This window comes from Ranitomeya variabilis, chromosome 3 (genome assembly GCF_051348905.1).
Source record: "Ranitomeya variabilis isolate aRanVar5 chromosome 3, aRanVar5.hap1, whole genome shotgun sequence".
NCBI lineage: Eukaryota > Metazoa > Chordata > Amphibia > Anura > Dendrobatidae > Ranitomeya > Ranitomeya variabilis.
The window spans coordinates 29,456,472-29,481,250 of record NC_135234.1 but is presented as its reverse complement, the minus strand read 5'-3'; the positions used below and the strand labels follow the sequence as shown (position 1 = coordinate 29,481,250).

The following is a 24,779-nucleotide window of genomic DNA, read 5'->3' as shown; positions in this document are numbered from 1 at the left end:
ACGCAGTGTCCAGATGTTACAGCATAGTGGAGGGGATTTTTAAGAACGCAGCATGTCCTTACATTGCTGAAACAACGCAAGAACAACGCAGGTGACCTGCCAGTGACCTCAGGTGCAGATTTGGTCAAGATTTTACCTGCGTAAAATCCTGACCAAATCCTGATGCAATCCTGAAAGTGGACACATACCCTAAGTCAGAGGTGTCAAACTGCATTCCTCGAGGGCCGCCAACAGGTCATGTTTTCAGGATTTCCTTGTATTGCACAGGTGATAATTTAATCACCTGCACAGAATGATTCTAGCACCTTGTGGAATGCTAAGGAAATCCTGAAAACATGACCTGTTGGCGGCCCTCGAGGAATGCAGTTTGACACCTCTGCCCTAAGTCATATTCCATCATTGCCAGCTTGTTAAACTTGACTCACGGCAATCAGCTGATCACTGGCTGCACTAATATGCCCAATATTTGGCGTCTCTACATAAGAAGACGGTGCTGATAATAACGATAGGTGATATTTTATTAAACATAAGTAACGGCCGATAGGGGACAGATTCTTAGCACGGATGGTTAGTTTAGACTTGCTCTAATTTTCTGGTTACTTTTACAACTCTGTAAACTGAACTATTTCTCGAAATTAACTAAAACATTTGAAAAACAATTCTGCATGTCATACCCAGGTCCAAAAAGTTCCTCCATCAAGTTTTTCTTTCTGTTGCTCAAAGAAACTTGTGGACATTTAGCAATCTTTTCGTTCTCGTTGCCGATCTCAATTTCTGGCAGTGAAAATTCTACTTGACTAAGAGCTGAGTCGCACTGAAGCTTTAAACTTTTGCAGTTTTGGGCCTTATATAAGCTAGGGATTGGCCCAATTGCCGGGAGGCCTTGGTGGAGGTTCTCTGTGGCGGCAGTGAATATGTAGCGTCTACTGATCCTCGGGAGCAAAGGCTTCGTGTGGCTGGTCTCAACGCTCATCACCGAGCCAACTTTATCTTTGTTACGCAAATTTTCTGGATGGTTCTTCTCATAAGTTCTTGCGTCCCCCTGTGCCAAGTCTTCCTCCATTAACAGCTGGTTTAGCCATTCTGTTGAGTGCTCTCTGTCTTGCACTTTGGACTTGTGTCCATCTATGTCCACTAGGGCATTACTTTTCTCGTCCTGCAAAACGTCAAGTGTCGGGGCCTCTAAAAATAAAAAATACAAAAATCTAATGAAAGTAAGAGGCAAAAATGTCTGGTTCCCAATAAAATCCTAAAAATCATTTCATACAAACTGTGAAAGTATATAACCCTACAAAAAAAAATACTGCACAAAATGGGAAACATCTCAAAAATTTAATTTTATTGAATAAAGTCAAATTAACAATGGTACCAACAAGAGGGGATTATCTGAGGTGACAACTACACCGGGGCCGCAGATCAGAGGCTATAAATATGCAAAAGGGTAACAATGATGTCTACAATGGAGATTAACATGTAAAAATAGTGGGTTCATTAACATACAAACAAAATACCACTCAGCTGGTAAAAAGCATACAGCCAGCAACCAAACCAGACATAATAATAATGAACATTATAAAGCATACATTACCTCAGATTATCCCCTCTTGTTGGTACCATTGTTAATTTGACTTTATTCAATAAAATTAATTTTTTGAGATGTTTCCCATTTTGTGCAGTATTTTTTTGTAGGGTTATATATGTTTATTGCATGGGATTTTGTTATTTATTAATCCCCTATTAGGGCACAGGTGTAATTTATTACTAACTGTGTATTGTGGCTCAAATTTTGGTTTACAAACTGTGAAAGAGTAAAATGCCACTCACCCCAGTTCCTTTAATAGGCACCTAATGGTAAGTGACTGCCTCCGGTCAAGCCCAAATAGGGCGATCCTTTGGACCTGTGGATCCATTATTGTATGAGAAATCAGGCCCAGCATACAGAGGTTCCACAAAAATGGCTGCCCCTTTCTGCGGGCCTTTCTCCATTGTGAAAAAATTAGCAAAAACCCTGCTGTAAGTAAGTAACAAGGAAAAGGTGCATCTAAATAACACAGAGTTTTTAGTAATACTGTTTTTGAACAAAAAATAGCACAAAAGCAATCCTACCACGACAAGGTAACTCTGATTGGGACAGTCCTACACTGTCTAATATTAAAAACCTTACCATGTGTCAATGTTGACCTCAGTGTGAATAAGGGCAGACAAAAAGGACTGGGCCCAACCAGTGGACACCAGTTTGGGGGAGCCTTACAAACAATCTCCAGCTCAGAAAAAGGGAGGCCATACCCCGGCTTGCACAGAATGCAATAATACAAAGAAAAAACACAAAAATTGAGCTTGACTTAAGTTGGTACACATGCAGCACATAAACGCATGTTCACATTGGCCATAAAACATATAAAGCCTACAAGAGAAAAAATGAGCAAAAACCCTACTGGAGCTAAGTAAATAAAAAGCAAAAAGTGCATCTAAACAACACAGAGTTTGTAGTAATACTGTTTTTGATCAAAAATAACACAAAAGCCATCCCACCACGACAAGGTAATTCTGATTGGGACAGTTCTACACTGTCTAAGATTAAAACCTTACCATGTGTCAATGTTGACCTCAGTGTGAATAAGGGCAGACAAAAGAACTAGGCCCAACCAGTAGAACACCAGTCCTTTTTGTCTGCCCTTATTCACACTGAGGTCAACATTGACACATGGTAAGGTTTTTAATATTAGAGAGTGTAGGACTGTACCTGTCAGAGTTACCTTGTCGTGGTGGGATGGCTTTTGTGCTATTTTTCATCAAAAACAGTACTACTAAAAACTCTGTGTTATTTAGATACACGTTTTGCTTTTTACTTAGTTACAGCAGGGTTTTTGCTAATTTTTCTCTTGTAGGTTTTATATGTTTTATGGCCAATGTGAACATGTCTTTATGTGCTGCATGTATACCAACTTAAGTCAAGCTCAATTTTTGAGATTTCTCTCTCCATTGTGACCTATGGTGGCTGGAGAAACAGCGGAGCCAGTTTGCTATTGCATTGATCTATCATAAGTTTCTTTGTTTCTGTAAAAGATAATGTGTCAGCAGAAAATTACCTATTTTTTTAAATCAGGTTTTTATGTTAAATGCATCTTTGTTAGCTTTTATATTTTTTTTCTAGTTCTCATATAATATAAACATGAAAAAAATAAAAAAGTGAAATGTAGCAATTTTCACACTGGCTGCTAGGCCTAATTCTGTCTATATAGCTTTCAACAGGCAGCAGGTGTTGAACCAGTCAGGTCTGGAACCTGCTCTGCTCCCAGAGTTAGGGACCGTCCTGACTGGGGTACACCTTGTCACGGTGGGATGGCATTTACACTCTTTTGATCCGAATACTGTCAACTATGTACCATATGGTGAGCTGGGACATCATCTATAGTGAATGGTGGATCCTGTGTTATCTACTGTATATAGAGGTGTTATCAGTCATTGTACAGGAGGAGGAGGTGAGCTGTGACATCATCTATAGTGAATGGTGGATCCTGTGTTATCTACTGTATATAGAGGTGTTATCAGTCATTGCACAGGAGGAGGAGGTGAGCTGTGACATCACCTATTGTGAATGGTGGATTCTGTGTTATCTACTGTATATAGAGGTGTTATCAGTCATTGTACAGGAGGAGGTGAGCTGTGACATCACCTATTGTGAATGGTGGATCCTGTGTTATCTACTGTATTTAGAGGTGTTATCAGTCATTGTACAGGAGGAGGAGGTGAGCTGTGATATCACCTATTGTGAATGGAGGATCCTGTGTTATCTACTGTATATAGAGGTGTTATCAGTCATTGTACAGGAGGAGGTGAGCTGTGACATCACCTATTGTGAATGGTGGATCCTGTGTTATCTACTGTATATAGAGGTGTTATCAGTCATTGTACAGGATGAGGTGAGCTGTGACATCACGTATTGTGAATGGTGGATCCTGTGTTATCTACTGTATATAGAGGTGTTATCAGTCATTGTACAGGAGGAGGTGAGCTGTGACATCACCTATTGTGAATGGTGGATCCTGTGTTATCTACTGTATATAGAGGTGTTATCAGTCATTGTACAGGAGGAGGTGAGCTGTGACATCACCTATTGTGAATGGTGGATCCTGTGTGATCTACTGTATATAGAGGTGTTATCACCGATAACACCTCTATATACAGTAGATCACACAGGATCCACCATTCACAATAGGTAACTTATCAGTCCTTGTAGTCTTTCCTAGAATGAGACTATTGAAAAGCCTTGTGTGAATCCAGTTTTAGGCCTACTCCCTGTGTGAAAATTGCAAACCTTCTGATTTGTTTTTAAAATATAAATGGGGTTATGAAAAAATTTCTGACGACACATTTCCTTAAATTCTTCAGTCAGTATTGTCTTTTTGGCATCTTGAACAAAAACTCAGCAGGGAAGATCATATGAGGGAAAAGATATAAAGATTACAAATGGTGTTTATCAAAATCTTATTTTCAAAGTGCCTTTAAAAGGAATCTGTCACCAGGTTTTTGCCACTCAATCTAAGACCAACATAATGTAGAGATAGAGACCCTGATTCCAGTCATTTGCAACTTACCGGGCTACTTGTTGTAGTTTTGAAAAAAGCACAGTTTTATCATCAGGAGATTATCACTAGAGGACTAGTAAACTGCTGCCAAGTAGCCCTGCATAGTCATGAGCTGTGTATAACCCCGCCCCAATCACTGTTTGGCAGCTTTCTGCCTATGCACAGTGCACACAAAAGCTGCCATAAAGTGGTGTAGGTGGGATTACACAGAGCTCAGCATTCAGAGAACATCTAGATCTGCAGGAGATAAAAATAGTGATTTAATTAAAACTTCTGGAAGCAGCCCATTAAGTGACATATCGCTGATATCAGGGTCTCTGCCCCTACATTGTGCAGCTCTCAGATGGTGACAGATTCACTTAAAGATGTGGCCTTAAAGGGGTTTTCTAGGATTTACCATGCCATCAATGTGTGCTCGGTGCACTACCACAAGCAAGGAGTGAAGTATCTGTATTACTAACTGAAATGCTTTTCCCCTTTTCACAACAGTACCCAGCACAGCGCCATCCATGTGCTTCAGGATGTAATGAGTACTACTGCGCACAATCAACACATCACCCCAAAAAGTTACACAACCTCCTCATTATATTGTTTGGGTGCCAGGACTAAGACCCCCTTCAAAATCACATTGATGACCCAGACTAAAGCCGCGATTAGACCAGCCGATCAGAGGTCAAATAACCCCCAGGGACATCTGTCAGTCTGCGGTTATTTAATAGCCTGTTTACAGAGGCCGACCGCGCTCATGATGTGCACAGAACAATCAGTAATATATCAGTAATAGTGGGGAAAATAAGTATTTGATACACTGCCGATTTTGCAAGTTTTTCCACCTACAAAGAATGGAGAGGTCTGTAATTTTTATCGTAGGTACACTTCACCTGTGAGAGACAGAATCTAAAAATAAAACCAGAAAAATCACATTGTAGGATTTTTACATAATTAATTTGCATTTTATTGCATATAATAAGTATTTGATCACCAACCAACCAGCAGGAATTCTGGCTCTCACAGACCTGTTAGTTTTTCTGTAAGAAGCCTCCTACTCTGCACTTATTACCTGTATAAAAGACACTTGTTCACACAATTACACTCCAACCTCTCCACCATGGCCAAGACCAAAGAGCTATCTAAGGACTCCAGGGACAAAATTGTAGACCTGCACAAGGCTGGAATGGGCTACAGGACAATAGGCAAGCAGCTTCATGAGCAGGCAACAACTGTTGTCACAATTATTAGAAAATGGAGAAACACAAGATGACTGTCAATCTTCTTCGGTCTGGGGCTCCATACAAGATCTCGCCTCGTGGGGTAAGGATCATTCTGAGAAAGGTCAGGAATCAGTTCAGAACTTCATGCGAGGACCTAGTCAATGACCTGAAGAGAGCACAGCCTCAAACATTACTGTTAGTAACATACTACGCTTTCATAGATTAAACTCCTGCAGGGCACACAAGGTTCCCCTGCTCACACCAACTCATGTCCAGGCCTGTTTGAAGTTCACCAATGACCATCCGGATGATCCAGAGGAGACATGGGAGAAGGTCATGTGGTCAGATGAGACCAAAATAGAACTTTTTGGTATCAACTTCACTCGCCGTGTTTGGGGGAAGAAGGAAGATGAGTACAACCCCAAGAACACAATCCCCACTGTGAAGCATGGTGGGGGAAACATCTTACTTTGGAGGTGCTTTTCTGAAAAGGGGACAGGACGACTCCACCACATTGAAGGGAGGATGTATGGGGTCATGTATTGCAAGATTTTGGCCAACAGCCTCCTTTCCTCAGTAAGAGCATTAAAGATGGGTCGTTGCTGGGTTTCCAGCATGACAATGACCCAAAACCCACAATCAGCGCAACTTAGGAGTGACTCCGTAAGAAGCATTCCAAGGTCCTGGCGTGGCCTAGCCAGTCTCCAGACCTGAACCCAATAGAAAATCTTTGGAGGGAGATGAAACTCAATGTTACCCAGTGACAGCCCCGAAACCTGTAAGATCTGGAACAGATCAGTATGGAGGAGGGGGCCAAAATCCCTGCTGCAGTGTGTACAAACCTGGTCAAGATCTACAGGAAACGTCTGACCTCTGTAACTGCAAACAAAGGTTTCTGTACCAAATATTAAGTTCTGTTTTTCTATTGTATCAAATACTTATTTCATGCAATAAAATGTACACTAATTATGTAATAATCCTACAATGTGATTTTCTGGTTTTTATTTTTAGATTCTGTCTCACAGGTGAAGTGTACCTGGGATAAAAATTACAGACCTCTCCATTCTTTGTAGGTGGGAAAACATGAAAAATCCTCAGTGTATCAAAAACTTATTTTCCCCACTGTATATTGTTCTGTGCGCATGGGCTATCATTGTTCTCGGCAGCACAAGCCCTAATTACCCAGGACGATGTGCTGCTGAGAGCGATGACTCTTTAGCAAACTTAAAAATCATTTCACAGGACAAGCTAGCGTTCTCCTCATTTCATCGACTGAGCAGCAGCCTGTCTACACTGATAGAATATTGGGAAAACAATCGGGAATTGTTAAATAACAATTTGGGATTTTTTTCTTCATGCTGTCCCTCAATTGTTCCTCCTGGAAATATATACAAAGTTAATTCCTAACTGGGTGTAACTTTTTCTAGTCAATAGGACATTTCTTTCCACAGTCTGACATTATCGGTATTGCGGCACAACTGGCAGTTCTAAGAAAAGATACAGAACTGGTATTTCAGGTGGAACAAAGTATTCACTAAAACAGACACGAGAACCTGGCGTTCCCCTGTAGGCACCATTGATGGTCGGATCTGGAGAAGAGGAGGCCGGGCTTTCCTCTGACACTCACCTTCGCCGCCCATCTGAGAATTACTGTCTTCCTCTCTAGCGCTCTCGTTTCCTGACTCAGAGCTCTGCAACAATAGTCACGTTTGATACGATATAAACAGAAAGGTCTGCGGCTAAGATGGAAAACCATATAATGTAGTTATCGCCAGTGACATTAGCTTTTCACATTGCCCTAAAGACCCTCGATAATGTGAAACCTTTAAAGGGGTATTCTGGTCAAAAAATATACATGGCATAAATCGCAGCTCAGATAAGTGTCATGGAAGTGAATGGAGAGATCACACACAGCCACAGCCTCTGCACCAGGCGGAATGGATAGACTGTAGCTCCAGTCCGATGGCTATATACATGGCTGACTTCACGGGAAACCCAAATAACAGTCCATGTTCTCATTATATCCATTGTCAATGGCTGTAAGTCAAGTAATAAGATCCATAGAAGTTTGGAGACCCACGGACCATCTATCACTGGAAGAAGAAGACCCGCAGGTCGCTACCTGGAAGTTATATTTTTTTAAAGACAGTACAGGCTCTTTTGAGACATCATAGACCACCAGTCCCCCGGGAAGATGACTTCCAGAGACTTGTGAATGCCGGAGAGACCAGACACTTTGGATTTGATGTCCCCAATAAGGAGTTTGTTGCTTTCTTTTTCTGTAGGACAGAAATGTAATTCAGAGTCAGAATTTAAGAGATCATTGAGCCAGATGTGAACGGCATAAATGATCACTGGGTGTCAAGTTGCTCCCAAAATGTCTCCAGGTTTTGAGTACCAAATTGGTGGCTAACAATTCCCTAATCAGTGACAGAATAGTTTTTCTCATCAGGATTGCAAATTTTCTAGAAAAAGACAGGTCAGAGCTTTCCCAAAGGCTTTTTTTTTGTGATCACAGCTCTGATTCCCACCGATGAAGCATTTTCAGGGTGAATTGACAGCAGGAATCAGAGCCTGGGCTGAAGCAAATTCCTTCTTTAGTTTTTTTAAAGCCTCCAGGGCCTTAGTCGGTCATTCTGAGATTCTTTAGGATTGCTCCCGTTGTAAGTCAAGAGAAGAAGTGGTGGGTGAACTGTGAATAGTAAATTGCAAAATTCTAGAAAAGACAGGGTTTGCAATAAAACCACAGAAACAACGTAACACCAAAACACATCACAAGAATATGCCATATCTTTTATACCCCTGATTCCCTCGTTTCGTAAAATCAGGGAGCAGATTTGGGGTTCGAAAAATCAGGCTCAGATTCAGGGTTCACAAGGAAACACAGGGTTCAATTTCAGTCTCTGTATACATAATTGGGTTTAGAGTGCAGCAAAGATCCAGAGACAGAGCTAATGCAGAGCAGCTAAAGTAATGGCAGGAAGTGAGCACCGTGTGAGGCTGAAACACGTACGGAGCACTACACACTGGGGCGAGGATATCTCACTACAATAGGCAAAAGAAGAGGAATTTGTTCAGGTACTTTATTACACAGTGGCTGAGGAAACCACAGAAAGGCCACGTTTACAAGTTCAGTATTTGGTCAGTATTTTGCATCAGTATTTGTAAGCCAAAATCAGGAGTGGAACAATCAGAAGAGAAGTGTAATAGAAACATATGCACCACTTCTGTATTTATCACCCACTCCTGGTTATTGGCTTACAAATACTGATGTAAAATATTGACCAAATACTGATTGTGTGAATGTGGCCAAGAAGTCGTCTACAAATTTCAGAAAAACAGCAGTATGAATGGCAAGGCCAGGTTCTTATAACAGCCACCTTGTGCACTGAATGTTGTCTTTCACTCATCACACTTTGTATATGATCAGACTGCAGGTTCCCCTTGGATTACATTTTGGGAGCAATCCTAGCCCTATAGAAGCGATCAAAGAGCTCAGATATTTATTCTTGACACTTTTAAGTCCTCAGTAGTGAATACAGAGTCATAGACCTTGATTAATCAAAGTTTTTAAAGCAGAGTTCTGGTGTACAAAGATTTGAAAAGTTGCAAACTTTTTGTACAACGTGAGGCTTTCACGTGAGGTTTCACGCCTTCTATGCCAAGCGTCAACGGGGCATAATGAACCCACTTGTCAAATTCATGACAAGCGGAGGTGTTCCTTACATCCCTGACTTCGCGAACTACTTCATGCCTTGCCATATTCAGTAAGAGGAGTGCGCCTTTTAATACATCAGGCCCCTCGCACTCCACTCTTCACCCTCATCGGGTCCAGCATGAAAAAAGTCTTGGTGAATCGAGGCCTAACATTTATCCTCCAGATACTCCTCGCTGGATAGAAGAGAGAAGGCCTCGGTAACAGACATGAGACACACACAACCACGAGAAGAAGTGCCGGACGAGAGGTTAATGACATGACGGTTATCGACAAATCTTTAGATGACGTAAAATTACATTTTCTCTTCATTACAAGCAACTACAGAAGTCGATGGATTGGTCACCAGGTGGCACCTCACCATTACTGGAGGATATGTACAATCGCTAGAGCAAAATTCACAGTGAAATGTGATGCTCTTTGACCCTGACCTGGTTCTCATTTCTAAAAATGACTTAGCTTGGGCTAAACTGAAGTTATAGTCAACCCTGGGAGCCCCCGGTGTTCACCCTTCACCCACCTCCACTGTGAGATCTCTGAAGTATAGTCAGACAAGCTGAGGTCAGGGCAGATGCTGTTCTAACAATATGGTTGTTCATGCAGAAGATCAGAGTTGGCGACGTTCACTCTAAGTTGGAGGAAAGGTCAGGGCAGGCGGCAGACAAAAATCACGATTGGAAAATGGAAGTCAACACTGAATCTTTGCAGACAACAAACCTATAAATGCTTGTTGCTCAGAGGGTCCCTCTAGTGTCCCTCTAGTGTTCTGGGTCTAATTCTATTTCACAGTTAAAATCTAGAAAGATTTCCATAAAAGCTGAAACTAACATTTTCACTGATTGATTATGGAATTTCTAGGCATTTCAAGTGATTTTACGGGGGTGATTAGAAAAGAAATGTCCAAGGTCTGTGCAGCCTACGTGTATTGATGTTTCTCCAAAAACCAGCAAGCAGAGATTTTGAAAACGGTAAGAAATGAAGGGATATACAGTATATTACATCTAACACATTGGAAATCTGCAGAACGTTTCATTATAAAGTTATGTTCTTGGTATGTTATTTACTTTGTCTTGGAGATCGGCGTATTCGTCATTTTCGTGGGTATCCGGCTGTTTTGGTGTAAATGCCTCGCTCTCAGTCTGCGTGCTCCTAGTGAAAGTAAACCCTGCAAAACCAAATGTTACAAGTCAGTGATTCTGTACAAAGTGGCAGCGGCAGTTCTCCAGAGATGTACTCCAGTGCTCCAGAGCTGTACTCCAGAGCTGTACTCCAGAGCTGTGCTCCATTGCTTCAGAGCTGTGCTCCAGTGCTGTACTCCAGAGCTGAACTCCAGTGCTCCAGAGCTGTGCTCCAGTGCCCCAGAGCTGTATTCCAGTGCTCCAGAGCTCTACTCCAGAGCTGTACTCCAGTTCTCCAGAGTTGTACTCCAGAGCTGTGCTCCAGTGCGCTAGAGCTGTATTCTAGAGCTGTACTCCAGAGCTGTACTCCAGTGCTCCAGAGTTGTACTCAAGAGCTGTGCTCCAGTGTGCTAGAGGTGTATTCTAGAGTTGTACTCCAGAGCTGTACTCCAGTGCTCCAGAGTTGTACTTCAGTGCTGTACTCCAGTACTCCAGAGCTGTACTCCAGTGCTCCAGAGTTGTACTCCAGTGCTGTACTCCAGAGTTGTACTCCAGTGCTCCAGAGTTGTACTCCAGAGCTGTGCTCCAGTGCGCTAGAGCTGTGTTCTAGAGCTGTACTCCAGTGCTGTACTCCAGAGCTGTGTGTCGGAGCTGTGCTTCCTCCTCTAAGAGAGAACAGTGCTGTAAGTTAGAAAGCAGAACCTTCTGGCCATGGTAGATCCGAGCATACAGAAACCAATCCTCATGTCTTTCCTGTGCCGCCCCTCTCACCTCATGAATGTTGGGGTATGTTTACACTATGAGTTTTTTTACATGGATTTTGGAGCTGATTTTTCTCCAGAATCCACATAAAAAACAGCTTCCATTACTCTTTGAACAAGTTTCCTATTGATTTATAGGTCAAAGCCACATTGATGGTTAGTGTATCTCTGATGTAGTTTTAAAATCTGTGCCTTGCAAAAAAAAAGTGACGAGACAACTATTTGCAGTTGACAAAGAAGTCAAAAGGTTGCAAAAAAAACGCTTTAAAAAAATGTCAGAATTGAAAACCGCATTAAAAACGTACATGGATTTCGGTTGAAGCCCATTATGGATTTTATCTCCTGAAGATCACGGATCGTAAATGGGGTCCGCCAACAATCGAATACGAATGGTAATTGGTCCTGATCCAACCGGCAAGGAAAGCCTTAGCTCCGATGATGCCCATTGCAATTCATTCAGTGGCACCAGGCCATCGGGGTCAGTGGCGCCCCCTTTCTGTAGTGACACGTAATACACCCTGTGTGACCGCACCGATCACTATCTAAGGTTGGAAATGTTGGATTCCTTTTCCAGGGTGACATGCCATCCACATAAGTGCAGAGGTGTTATGTATACGTGAGCGGATCCGAGGGTCGATGGCATCACTCCATCTGTGTGATGATGTCTCTCCAATGGTTGGAGCAATCTCCATACTTTGTATATTGCTCCTATACTGTCTATCTTCATGGGGTTGTGTAATAGTGCTGGCGCCCATGATTATAAAGATGGCAGCTGCCAGGCATCTCGGACCACCGCAGAGTCAGATCAACCTGTCGAATGCAGATCGGACCCTGTGACATCCCCCATAGACTATCTGAGGTGCCTGGGGGTCCCTCCCATATACACGGAGTGCCTACAGGTCTGTAACACGGACCCATTGCCAGAAACAGTGCAAACAGGGCCTGAGCATTCATAACTCGCACCTACCTCCATGACCACCCAGGCCACCATACTTCCATATGTTTCTTGGCATTCGATGGGCATAGATGTTTTTTATATGGATCTCTCTCTCTTTCTCCTTAAAATAAAGGAAAATATTAATTAAAAGTTACCATACATTTCATTATGATATATTCCTATATTATATGGCGGGATAACGGGACTTCATGCGCTGACCTGGCAATGAGCCGGAGGTGGGCTTCTGCATGTACATATCACATCATGGATGGATGGATATTAATATTATTATAATATTATAAGGAGGCACGATGGGGGCATTATTATAAGGAGGCATAATGGGGGCATTATTATAAGGAGGCACAGTGAGGGCATTATTATAAGGAGGCACAATGGGGGCATTATTATAAGGAGGTACAAATAGGGGCATTATTATACGGAGGCACAAGTAGTGTCTGTGACAGAAGCTTCTTGCTGCTTTGGATATGGTATTGGTCCCCTTACCTCTTGGTCCCTGTGCGGCAACATCAATGGTATGTCCGCGCCTGTCACAGATACAGTGTCACACTGATGGATCATGGACCCACTGTGCCATGGTCCAGGCTTACCCTGGTAGGATGTGGCTAAGCGGCTACCTGGTGTTCACTAAAGCCCTGATGGTGGAGTGAATCAAGCTCGAGCTGCAGCTATCCACCTGGTACCACTCCAGGGAAGTCCCTAGTACTGCAGCAGCTGACTCCAAGAGTCAGGATCTCAGTTACGGACATGGACTCGGAGTCACTGGCAGGACAGGATTCGGAATCACTGGTAGAATGGATATAGGAGCGGGTTCAGACAGAAAAGGATCAGGTTTGGACAGAACAAGATGTTCAGACGGGATGGACTCAGGGTGTAGACCAGAGAGGTTTTGGAATACTGGCAGATGGTGCAGGTTCAGACAGGACGGCTTCAGAACTCAGGATCAGGTTCTGGCAGGATGGGCTCAAGTTCAGGTTCAGACAGGATGGGCTTAGGAACAGGTTCAGAGATGACAGGTTTTGGAACAGGTCCAGGTTCAGAGAGGACGGGATTAGTAACGGGTCCAGGTTCAGAGTATACTGGCTTAGTAATAGGTTCAGGTCCAGAGAGGACGGGCTTAGGAACAGGTTCAGAGAGGACAGGCTTAGTAACAGGTTCAGGTTCAGAGAGGACGGGATTAGGAACAGGTTCAGGTTCAGAGAGGACGGGCTTAGGAACAGGTTCAGTTTCAGGGAGGACGGGCTTAGTAACAGGTTCAGGTTCACAGAGGACGGGATTAGGAACAGGTTCAGGGAGGATGGGCTTAGAAACAGGTTCAGGTTCAGAGAGGACAAGATTCGGAACAGGTTCAGGTTCAGAGTGGACAGGCTTAGGAACAGGTTCAGAGAGGACTGGATTAGGAACAGGTTCAGGTTCAGAGAGGACAGGCTTAGGAACAGGTTCAGGTTCAGAGAGGATGGGCTTAGGAACAGGTTCAGGTTCAGAGAGGATGGGCTTAGGAACGGACGAGCTTAGGAACAGGTTCAGAGAGGACGGGCTTAGGAACAGGTTCAGGTTCAGAGTGGAGGGGCTTAGGAACAGGTTCAGGTTCAGAGAGGATGGGCTTAGGAACAGGTTCAGGTTCAGAGAGGAAAGGGCTTAGGAACGGACGAGCTTAGGAACAGGTTCAGAGAGGACAGGCTTAGGAACAGTGCTTGATAAAGGTCTGTTGACCGAAACGTCACTACAGGAGGCAGAATAAATGTAAGCTCCTATTTTTTCACCATCCATTGTGGCGCTGTCTCTTGGTTTTTTGTAGGCTTAGGAACAGGTTCAGGTTCAGACAGGACGGGCTTAGGAACAGGGTCAGGGAGGACGGGCTTAGGAACAGGTTCAGGTTCAGAGTGGACAGGCTTAGGAACAGGTTCAGGTTCAGAGAGGACATGTTCAGGAACAGGGACCGGACAACAGACTAGTAGATACAAACACTAACTAGAAACTAAAGTTGCTCAGGCACCATCCTACAGGTGAGAGTGCCTTAAGTATCTGATGCCTCTCAGCCATAGGCTGAAGACATTGCCGGAGTGCTCTTGTTGCCCCTTTAAGAAGAAGGGAGCACATTGCAGGGAGACCTGACCTGTACAATGTGTGCAGCCCCTGGAAGCAGGAAACCGCAGCATAGACCGAAGCAGAAGAAACAAAGAGCGGCTGTGGTGGTGAGAATGTCGGCGTCCTTGCCGGGAGGAGGAAGAGGGATCATGCAGGGATGCTGGCCTTATATACAGCTGAATATAATGGTGGCAGAAAGAGCCGGAAGGTCCTTCCACCACTGTTCAGTCTACAGGTACAGTATGTAAAGACTGAAGGTCTTTTGGGTAACGTGACTGTAACACCCCAGGTAACCGGTTGTTACAGTGATGTTGCCTTCCTTTCGGGGAGGGTGATATCATGCTTGGAGGCAAGGAGGATTCCCTGTAGGCACCTACTTTGAACACATTCTGAATCCAGGCCAGAAGGGGGAGCTCTGAACCCGGATTCAAGGGAGCTTCCCCAGCTTTAAGTATTCTGGTCTGGAGGAGGAGTTAGATTTGTTCGTAGAAGGCAGTGGAGAAGGAAGTCAGGAACAGATTGTGAAAGCAGAGAGCGGAGCCGTGCAGCCAGGAGAGAGCTGCAGCTTCAGGAACGGAAGATATCCTGAAGAGCTGGAATGTTAGTGAGCATCTGAGGAAAGGAGCAAAGGAGAAGGAAAGGGCTAAGAGGGGAACTGTGACTGGGCACCCTCGGAGCCGAAGCGCAGGAACCGGGCACCGGGATCCCGAGGTTGTGTTGAACTCTAGGTTGCACAGCAGAAGCGGAGGGCAAAGGACTTTTCGTAGTTTGCCCACACCCACACCCGAATGTGAAGCAGTACACAAGGAGCCCGGGTCGTGATAGAGACCCTGTAAAAAAGCTCGTACTGACCACCATACGGGCTACTGTCCCAGGACAGGAGAGAGAGGATTTTGTCAGAGAGCCACAGGCAGCAAGGACCTTGCATACGAGCGCGAGCAGGAAGGCTTACAGATCTCACCTGGGGGATCCACCATTGCCTCCAGGCCTCGCATACGAGCGCGAGCAGGAAGGCTTACAGATCTCACCTGGGGGATCCACCATTGCCTCCAGGCCGGCCGGACCACATAACCACCTGTTGTTGGTACCCTGGACTGTTGCCTGATTCTGCCAGTAAACCAGGTAAAGACATTGCAACCTTGTGTCCTCCATTTATTTGCCAGCATTCACCACCCTTGCCATACACACTGGGAACCCTGGGGACCCCGCTTCACCTGTGGGAAGTGACACCATTTTTGCTGCAGCACCATCACCCCAGAGGACCCCTTTAAGCAGCATTGGTCACCTCTGACCGATAACCACAGGTGGCGTCACGAACACAAACGTTATTATCGCTCCCTTTAAAAACTCCTTTACTTGGGCGCCCAGGGCCACGGACCGGGTCGCTGCCACTGTGACCACCCCTTTAATTGCGACCAGACTCGGTACCGAGTACCCCTAGGCCCTGGCGGGCGTTCCATGACAATATCAGGTCACATGACCAGGTATCGGAGAAGAGGAGCAGGGCAGGGGCAACTGTGTGATGGAGGTTGTGTGAGGGGGCATCCTACTCTGTGATGGGGGTTGTGTGAGGGGGCATCCTACTCTGTGATGGGGGTTGTGTGAGGGGGCATCCTACTCTGTGATGGGGGTTGTGTGAGGGGGCATCCTACTCTGTGATGGGGGTTGTGTGAGAGGGCAACCTACTCTGTGATGGGAGTTGTGTGAGGGGGCATCCTACTCTGTGATGGGAGTTGTGTGAGGGGGCATCATACTCTGTGATGGGAGTTGTGTGAGGGGGCATCCTACTCTGTGATGGGGGTTGTGTGAGGGGGAATCCTACTCTGTGATGGGGGTTGTGTGAGGGGGTAGCCTACTCTGTGATGGTGGTTGTGTGAGGGGGCATCCTACTCTGTGATGGGAGTTGTGTGAGGGGGCATCCTACTCTGTGATGGGGGTTGTGTGAGGGGGCATCCTACTTTGTGATGGGGGTTGTGTGAGGGGGCATCCTACTCTGTGATGGGGGTTGTGTGAGGGGGAGGGGGCATCCTACTCTGTGATGGGGGTTGTGTGAGGGGGCATCCTACTCTGTGATGGGGGTTGTGTGAAGGGGCATCCTACTCTGTGATGGGAGTTGTGTGAGGGGGCATCCTACTATGTGATGGGGGTTGTGTGAGGGGGCATACTACTGTGTGATGGGTGTTGTGTGAGAGGGCATCCTACTCTGTGATGGGAGTTGTGTGAGGGGGCATCCTACTCTGTGATGGGGGTTGTGTGAGAGAGCATCCTACTCTGATGGGGGTTGTGTGAGGGGGCATCCTACTCTGTGATGGGAGTTGTGTGAGGGGGCATCCTACTCTGTGATGGGGGTTGTGTGAGAGGGCATCCTACTCTGATGGGGGTTGTGTGAGGGGGCATCCTACTCTGTGATGGGAGTTGTGTGAGGGGGCATCCTACTCTGATGGGGGTTGTGTGAGGGGGCATCCTACTCTGTGATGAGGGTTGTGTGAGGGGGCATCCTACTCTGTGATGAGGGTTGTGTGAGGGGGCATCCTACTCTGTGATGAGGGTTGTGTGAGGGGGCATCCTACTCTGTGATAGGGGTTGTGTGAGGGGGCATACTACTCTGTGATGGGGGTTGTGTGAGAGGGCATCCTACTCTGTGATGGGGGTTGTGTGAGAGGGCATCCTACTCTGTGATGAGGGTTGTGTGAGGGGGCATCCTACTCTGTGATAGGGGTTGTGTGAGGGGGCATACTACTCTGTGATGGGGGTTGTGTGAGAGGGCATCCTACTCTGTGATGGGGGTTGTGTGAGGGGGCATCCTACTCTGTGATGGGGGTTGTGTGAGGGGGCATCCTACTCTGTGATGATGGGGGTTGTGTGAGGGGGCATCCTACTCTGTGATGGGGGTTGTGTGAGGGGGCATACTACTCTGTGATGGGGGTTGTGTGAGAGGGCATCCTACTCTGTGATGGGAGTTGTGTGAGGGGGCATCCTACTCTGTGATGGGGGTTGTGTGAGGGGGCATCCTACTCTGTGATGATGGGGGTTGTGTGAGGGGGCATCCTACTCTGTGATGGGAGTTGTGTGAGGGGGCATCCTACTCTGATGGGGGTTGTGTGAGAGGGCATCCTACTCTGTGATGGGAATTGTGTGAGGGGGCATCCTACTCTGTGATGGGGGTTGTGTGAGAGGGCATCCTACTCTGATGGGGGTTGTGTGAGGGGGCATCCTAATCTCTGATGGTGTTGTGTGAGGGGGCATCCTACTCTGTGATGGGGGTTGTGTGAGGGGGCATCCTACTCTGTGATCGGGTTGTGTGAGGGGGCATCCTACTCTGTGATGGGGGTTGTGTGAGGGGGCATCGTATTGTGTGATAAGAGGTTCTGTTGGGGCATCATACAGTTTGGTGGGCACTGTGATGGCATTATACTATGTGCGGTGGCATACTACTGTATAGGGAGCATTGTGGGGGCCATGAGAGGGGTACTATACTGTAAGGGAACTCTGTTGGCCGTTCCTAGGAGCAATGTTTCTGTGTGGGCACATATAAAGAAGAGGACGAGGTTAAGGTGCTCTCTGAGTGTAAATATATGTGTCCCTCTTTCTTATTTTAAAAGTTGGTGGGTCTGGAATAGACAATCATGTCTGGAGCAATGGTCACATAACCTCTCTGGCTCCGTTCACACAGAGGACTTTGGCACCCCCATTCTCAATATCACTGGGGGTCCCAGTTGTCGGAACACCAGTGAAGATACATTTATCTGTCCTGAGGATAGGTGATATATGGTCTTTATGGGATAACCCATTCAACCTTTTTTGTACAGTAAATATTATAAGTTTTTTGCTCATTTTGAGAAAAATACTGAAGTTTGGGAGTGATTCTCATTCACAGCAAGGCACAGAGGGGCATAATGTGACCACATTTAGGGTCTGTCTTGTCACGCCCAACGCTGTACTGTGTGAGGTCTGGAGTGGGACCACCAGCCCCCTATGTCACCTTCATCTTCTGCTGCAGTAGTAGAATTTGCTCCTGCAGATTCCTCGCCATGTCCTGAGCCTCGGACCCCTTCTTACTTTCTAGGACCATCTGCCGGTCGTAGAGGCGCGTTGTGAGGTGGAGTTGTTTCTCCAGGACCTGTAGGCAGCGGAGGAATAAATGAATGGAGCTGTGGAGATTCTATTCATGTACGCAATCACTGTCACTATCTCTGGAGATGTAGAAAAATCTGGGGAGCTGGGATGCTGAGGCCATTGGCTCCTGGACCATGTGAAGTTGTACTTCTGGGCTGCAAACATCTAGACTTTAACCCTTCATTACTCCCACCTATTGACCTGGACCACAAAGGGGTGTGACTTGGGTGTATTTGCATATATTTTGCATAATATTTGCATATTTTAAGGTTTTACCCCAGTGGAGCAGGAAATGGGCCTAAAATGTTCCTTAAATTCGGTTTTCGGATGTGAGTTATGCTCCTGCTGAATAAACCCAAATTTACACAAAAGCCAAGAAGAGCTGCAATGGAAAGCATGGGAAAAACAGAACAGTAACCTCCAGCTGTGCTGTGACACAAGGTTTCAGACCCCTCTAGACTGCCGAAGGATCAGAACTCGCAATCTGTTACTACTGATATGCAGCTAATTTATATATATATTAATCCCTAGATTTTTTTTTACATTTTTAAATGAAATCTGCAAATGTAAGATTTAATTTAAATAAAAAAACAACATAGCCTTAGTTCCATGTAAAAGCATTACTATATGAGGCCTCCGCAGGCCCGACACCTCGATGCACACAAGACTACATGAACCTGTAGGTGGTCTTCTTCTATGGATCTCATGCAAGAAAACCAGAGGAGAAATATTCTACATATTAAGGAGGGATGCAATTTCCCTTATTGGGGGCAGGAAGGCACGAGGCAGAGGTATGAGGTTGGCACTTACATGGGCGCAATGTTAGTACTTATTACGGGGAGATGTGTCAGGCAGTTATGCGAGACTTGTGGCAGGCTCTTCCTGGATGTGGCTGCCACTTTGCATGGTGGGCACGTGGCTGCCCCTTTATTCGGTGGCTGAGACGGCATGTGCTGCACTGTATATAGGGGTCATGTGACAGGCACTTATAAGAAGCATCTGGCTGCTACCTTGTATGGTGGCTGTCACAGACATTTTCTGCATTGTACCGTACATAGGGAGCACATGTCAGGAACTTTTGGGGAGTCTATGGCTGATGTCACTTTGGTGGGGTATTGTGTACAGTGGGGGAAATAAGTATTTGATCCCTTGCTGATTTTGTAAGTTTGCCCACTGACAAAGACATGAACAGTCTATAATTTTAAGGGTAGGTTAATTTTAACATTGAGAGATAGAATATCAAAAATAAAATCCAGAAAATCACATTGTATAAATTATATAAATGTATTTGCATTTTGCAGTGAGAAATAAGTATTTGATCCCCTATCAACCAGTAAGAGTTCTGGCTCCTACAGACCATTTAGATTAGCCTCTCCTAATCAACTCGTTACCTGCATTAAAGACAGCTGTCTTACATAGTCACCTTTATAAAAGACTCCTGTCCACAGACTCAATCAGCCAGACTCTAACCTCTACAACATGGGCAAGATCAAAGAGCTTTATAAGGATGTCAGGGACAAGATCATAGACCTGCACAAAGCTGGAATGGGCTACAGAACCATAAGTAAGACGCTGAGTAAGAAGGAGACAACTGTTGGTGCAATAGTAAGAAAATGGAAGAAATACAAAATGACTGTCAATCGACATCGATCTGGGGCACCATGCAAAATCTCACCTCGTGGGGTATCCTTGATAATGAGGAAGGTGAGAGATCAGCCTAAAACTACATGGGGGAACTTGTTAATGATCTCAAGGCAGCTGGGACCACAGTCACCATTGGTAACATTACACCAAAAAGGTTTAAAATCCTGCATTGCCCACAAGGTCCCCCTGCTCAAGAAGGCACATGTGCAGGCCCGTCTGAAGTTTGCCAATGAACACCTGGATGATCCTGTGAGTGATTGGGAGAAGGTGCTGTGGTCAGATGAGACCAAAATTAAGGTCTTTGGCTTTAACTCAAGTCGCCATTTTTGGAGGAAGAGAAATGCTGCCTATGACCCAAAGAACACCTTCCCCACTGTCAAGCATGGAGGTGGAAGCATTATGTTTTTGGGGTGTTTCTCTGCTAAGGGCACAGGACTGTTATGACCCCAATGGCAGAGGGTCTCAGAAATAATTACTAAGTCTGCAAACACCAAAAACCAGCTCATAGGGCAGTGGTAACTGAGCTGACCATATATCTAATCCTAGCACCACAAATAGCAGCAGCCGTGGAACGTGCCTACGTTGGTTCTAGACGTCTCGCGCCAGCCGGAGAACTAACTAACCCTAGAAGGGAAAAGAAAGACCTTTCTTGCCTCCAGAGAAAAGACCCCAAAAGTTGGATACAAGCCCCCAACAAATAATAACGGTGAGGTAAGAGGAAAAGACAAACGTAAGAATGAGCTAGGTATTTAGCAAAGAGAGGCCCACTAGCTAATAGCAGAATATAGTAAGATGACTTATATGGTCAGCAAAAACCCTATCAAAATATCCACGCTGGATATTCAAGAACCCCCGAACCGTCTAACGGCCCGGGGGGAGAACACCAGCCCCCTAGAGCTTCCAGCAAGGTCAGGAATCACATTTAGTACAAGCTGGACAAAAATGAGAGCAAGCAAATAACCAAAAAACAAAGAAGCAGGACTTAGCTTAATTTTGCACGAACCTGGACAAGCAGACAGGAGCAAACAGAAAGGATCTGATTACAACGATGCCAGGCACTGGACTAAGGATCCAGGAAGCTTATATAGCAACTCCCCTGGACTAACGACCCAGGTGGGTGCCAAACTGAGGAAAGACAATCCCAGAGTCATATCACTAGTAAGCACAAGAGGGAGCCAAAAAGTCTAATTCACAACACAGGACTACTTCACCGCATCAATGGGAGAATGGATGGAACCATGTACCGTAAAATCCTGACTGACAACCTCCTTCCCTCCACCAGGACATTAAAAATGGGTCATGGCTGGGTCTTCCAGCAAGACAATGAGCCAAAACATGCAGCCAAGGCAACAAAGGAGTGGCTGAAAAAGAAGCACATCAACGTTATGGAGTGTCCTAGCCAGTCTCCAGACCTTAGTCCCACAGAAAACTTATGGAGGGAGTTAAAGCTCCGAGTCACCAAGCGACAGCTTCAAAATCTTAATGATTTAGAGATGATCTGCAAAGAGGAGTGGACCACAATTCCTCCTGACATGTGCGCAAACCTCATCATCAACTACAAAAAAGTCTGACTGCTGTGCTTGCCAATAAGGGTTTTACCACCAAGTATTAAGTCTTGTTTGCCAGAGGGATCAAATACGTATTTCTCACTGCAAAATGCAAATAGATGTATATAATTTATACAATGTGATTTTCAGGATTTTACTTTTGATATTCTATCTCTAAATGTTAAAATTAACCTACCCTTAAAATTATAGACAGTTCATGTTTTTGTCAGTGGGCAGCCTTACAAAATCAGCAAGGGATCAAATAGTTATTTCCCCCACTGTATATCACTGTGATTGGGGGAACATGATTATTGCTGTCTGAGGTGCTGTAGCTGGCACTTTATTTATCCCTCCAACAGGAATGACTCAAAAATTCACAAAGATACTAATATATATGAACAATTTTGGTTTTGGGTGGAAGGAACCTTTCATCAGGTTTTTGTGTTAAATGTATTTTTTAATGTTTAGTAATTTTATTTATTTTTTTTTCATTTCATGATCTTTATTTAAAAACACTATCTGAAATCTTGCAATTTTCACTCCGACCATCGGGGCTTTTAGTTTTGTAGACAAACACTTTCTGTCCTTTTTATTTTCATCAGTTTCCATATCGTCAGAGGCAGGATTACAATGACAGGTAACATCTCACAATAGGTGATGTCACAGTTCACCTCCTTCTCCCTTCAAAATTTGCCCTACTTTTGCACACTCTCATTAGATGCCTCAACACAAAGGATAGGGTTGGGATCTGGCCTTTGCTGCTCATGTAAATGTGCATTTCCTGAAACAACAGAAAGTTAGTCTAAAAAGACCCACTGATCGGTTTGAAAATTGCAATATTTATTTTTTTTTTTTAACTTTTAATACAGATTGTGATAATAGGAAAAAAAATCAGAAAACTGTCAAAAATCTAATATATAAAGCTGAATGTGTGTATGTGTGTATGTATGTATGTATGTGTGTATGTCCGGGATTGGCATCTGAACCGTCGCAGCTACAGCCACAACATTTTGCACAGTCACACGTCTGGACCCCGAGAGCGTCATAGGCTATGTTGTGAGGTGAAATTTTAACCCCGCGCTTTCCAATTCACCAAACAATTTTGCCCCTATCTACATAATGGGGAAAAAATGAAAGGAAAAGTGTTGGAGGCAAATTAACAGCTGCCAGATGTGAACAAGGGGGACTTAAAGAATGAGAGCGATGGCGCCAAAGAGTATATACTGTACAGTTGCTAAGGTGGGGCCCCAACATGGGATAATCACCACACACGGGGATATGAACACACACACAAAATGCGCCACACACTACCACGTGCTCGAACACATATACCACCCTCAGCGCACATTTCACCACACATACACCAACCTCGCCACATAAAAGTAGAAACACAAAAGTCGCCGCTCAAAACTCGCCACGTGCAAAACTCTCCACATGCAAAACTCGCCACACGCGCAAAACTCGCCACACGTGCAAAACTCACCTCATGGAAAAATCGCCACATGCAAAACTTGCACACGCAGAAAAATTGCCACACGCAGAAAAATTGCCACATGCACAAAAGTTGGAACACATGCAAAAGTTGCCTCACACAAAACTTGCACATACTCAAAAGGCACCACACATAAAACTCGCCACGCGCAAAACTCGACATGCGCAAAACTTGCTGCACACAACTTGCTACACTAACCTGTCACATGCAACTCGACACACAAAAAGTTGCTACACGCATGTCGCCACACAAAACTCATCTCACAAAAGTCCCTACATGCATGTCGCCACACGCAACTCAACACACACAACTTGACACACGAAACTCGCCCTAAAACACACACAAGTCTGGTATTATCCTTCAAAAATAAAAATCTGATTAATAAGCAGACAAACTACAAGAGCAACAAATGTACCATATAGGAATCCGGCAGCTGTCAGTCACATGACCAGTCTATTATGTGTATGTGTGAGCTAATATATACTGCCAGGGGGTGGGCTTACTGTTGGCTGGGGATTTATCAGGCTGCCATTTTAGCTTACAAATACTGAGGTAAAAATACTGACCAAATAACGTGTGAACGAGGGCTAATACAGGAGGAGATGACATACAGATATATACTATATACAGGAGGAGATGACACACAGTTATATACTATTTACAGGGGAGATGAAACACAGGTATATACTATATACAGGAGGAGATGACACACAGATATATACTATACACAGGAGAGATGACACACAGGTATATACTATATAGAGGAGGAGATGACATACAGGTACATACTACATACAGGAGGAGATGACATACAGGTATATACTATATACAGGAGGAGATGACACACAGGTATATACTATATACAGGAGCAGATTACCTACAGGTATATGGTATATACAGGAGGAGATGACATACAGGTATATGCTATGTATAGGAGGAGATGACATACAGATATATACTATATACAGGAGGAGATGACACACAGATATATACTATATATAGGTGAGATGACACACAGGTATATACTATATACAGGAGATTACATACAGGTATATCTAATATATAAAGCTGAATGTGTGTATGTATGTATGTGTGTATGTCCGGGATTGGCATCTGCACCGTCGCAGCTATAGCCACAAAATTTTGCACAGTCACACGTCTGGACCCCGAGAGCGTCATAGGCTATGTTGTGAGGTGAAATTTTAACCCCGCGCGTTCCAATTCACCAAACAATTTTGCCCCTATCTACATAATGGGGAAAAAGTGAAGGGAAAAGTGTTGGAGGAAAATTGACAGCTGCCAGATGTGAACAATGGGGACTTAAAGAATGAGAGCGATGGTGCCAAAGAGTATATACTGTACAGTTGCTAAGGTGGGGCCCCGACATGGGATACTCACCACACATGGGGATATGAACACATACACAAAATGCGCCACACACTACCACGTGCTTGAACACATATACGACCCTCAGCACACATTTCACCACACATACACCAACCTCGCCACATAACAGTCGAAACACAAAAGTCACCACTCAAAA

At 44.8% G+C, this 24,779-nt stretch overlaps 1 protein-coding gene across 3 annotated transcripts in view; it reads right to left on the bottom strand.

Annotated features, from left to right (window-relative positions):
* Positions 1-503: 503 nt before the first annotated feature.
* The window catches only part of LCA5L (lebercilin LCA5 like), a 37,987-nt gene continuing 13,711 nt past the window's right edge, over positions 504-24,779 (bottom strand). For all 3 annotated transcript variants that reach the window (XM_077293865.1, XM_077293867.1, XM_077293866.1), the window contains 5 exons: positions 18,420-18,557; positions 12,362-12,452; positions 10,580-10,680; positions 7,428-7,491; positions 504-1,182 (listed from right to left, as the gene is read on the bottom strand). In XM_077293865.1, coding sequence (XP_077149980.1) covers positions 623-1,182; positions 7,428-7,491; positions 10,580-10,680; positions 12,362-12,452; positions 18,420-18,557 — 954 coding nt within the window. In that variant the 3' untranslated portion in view covers positions 504-622. The remainder of the gene's footprint in view (positions 1,183-7,427; positions 7,492-10,579; positions 10,681-12,361; positions 12,453-18,419; positions 18,558-24,779) is intronic.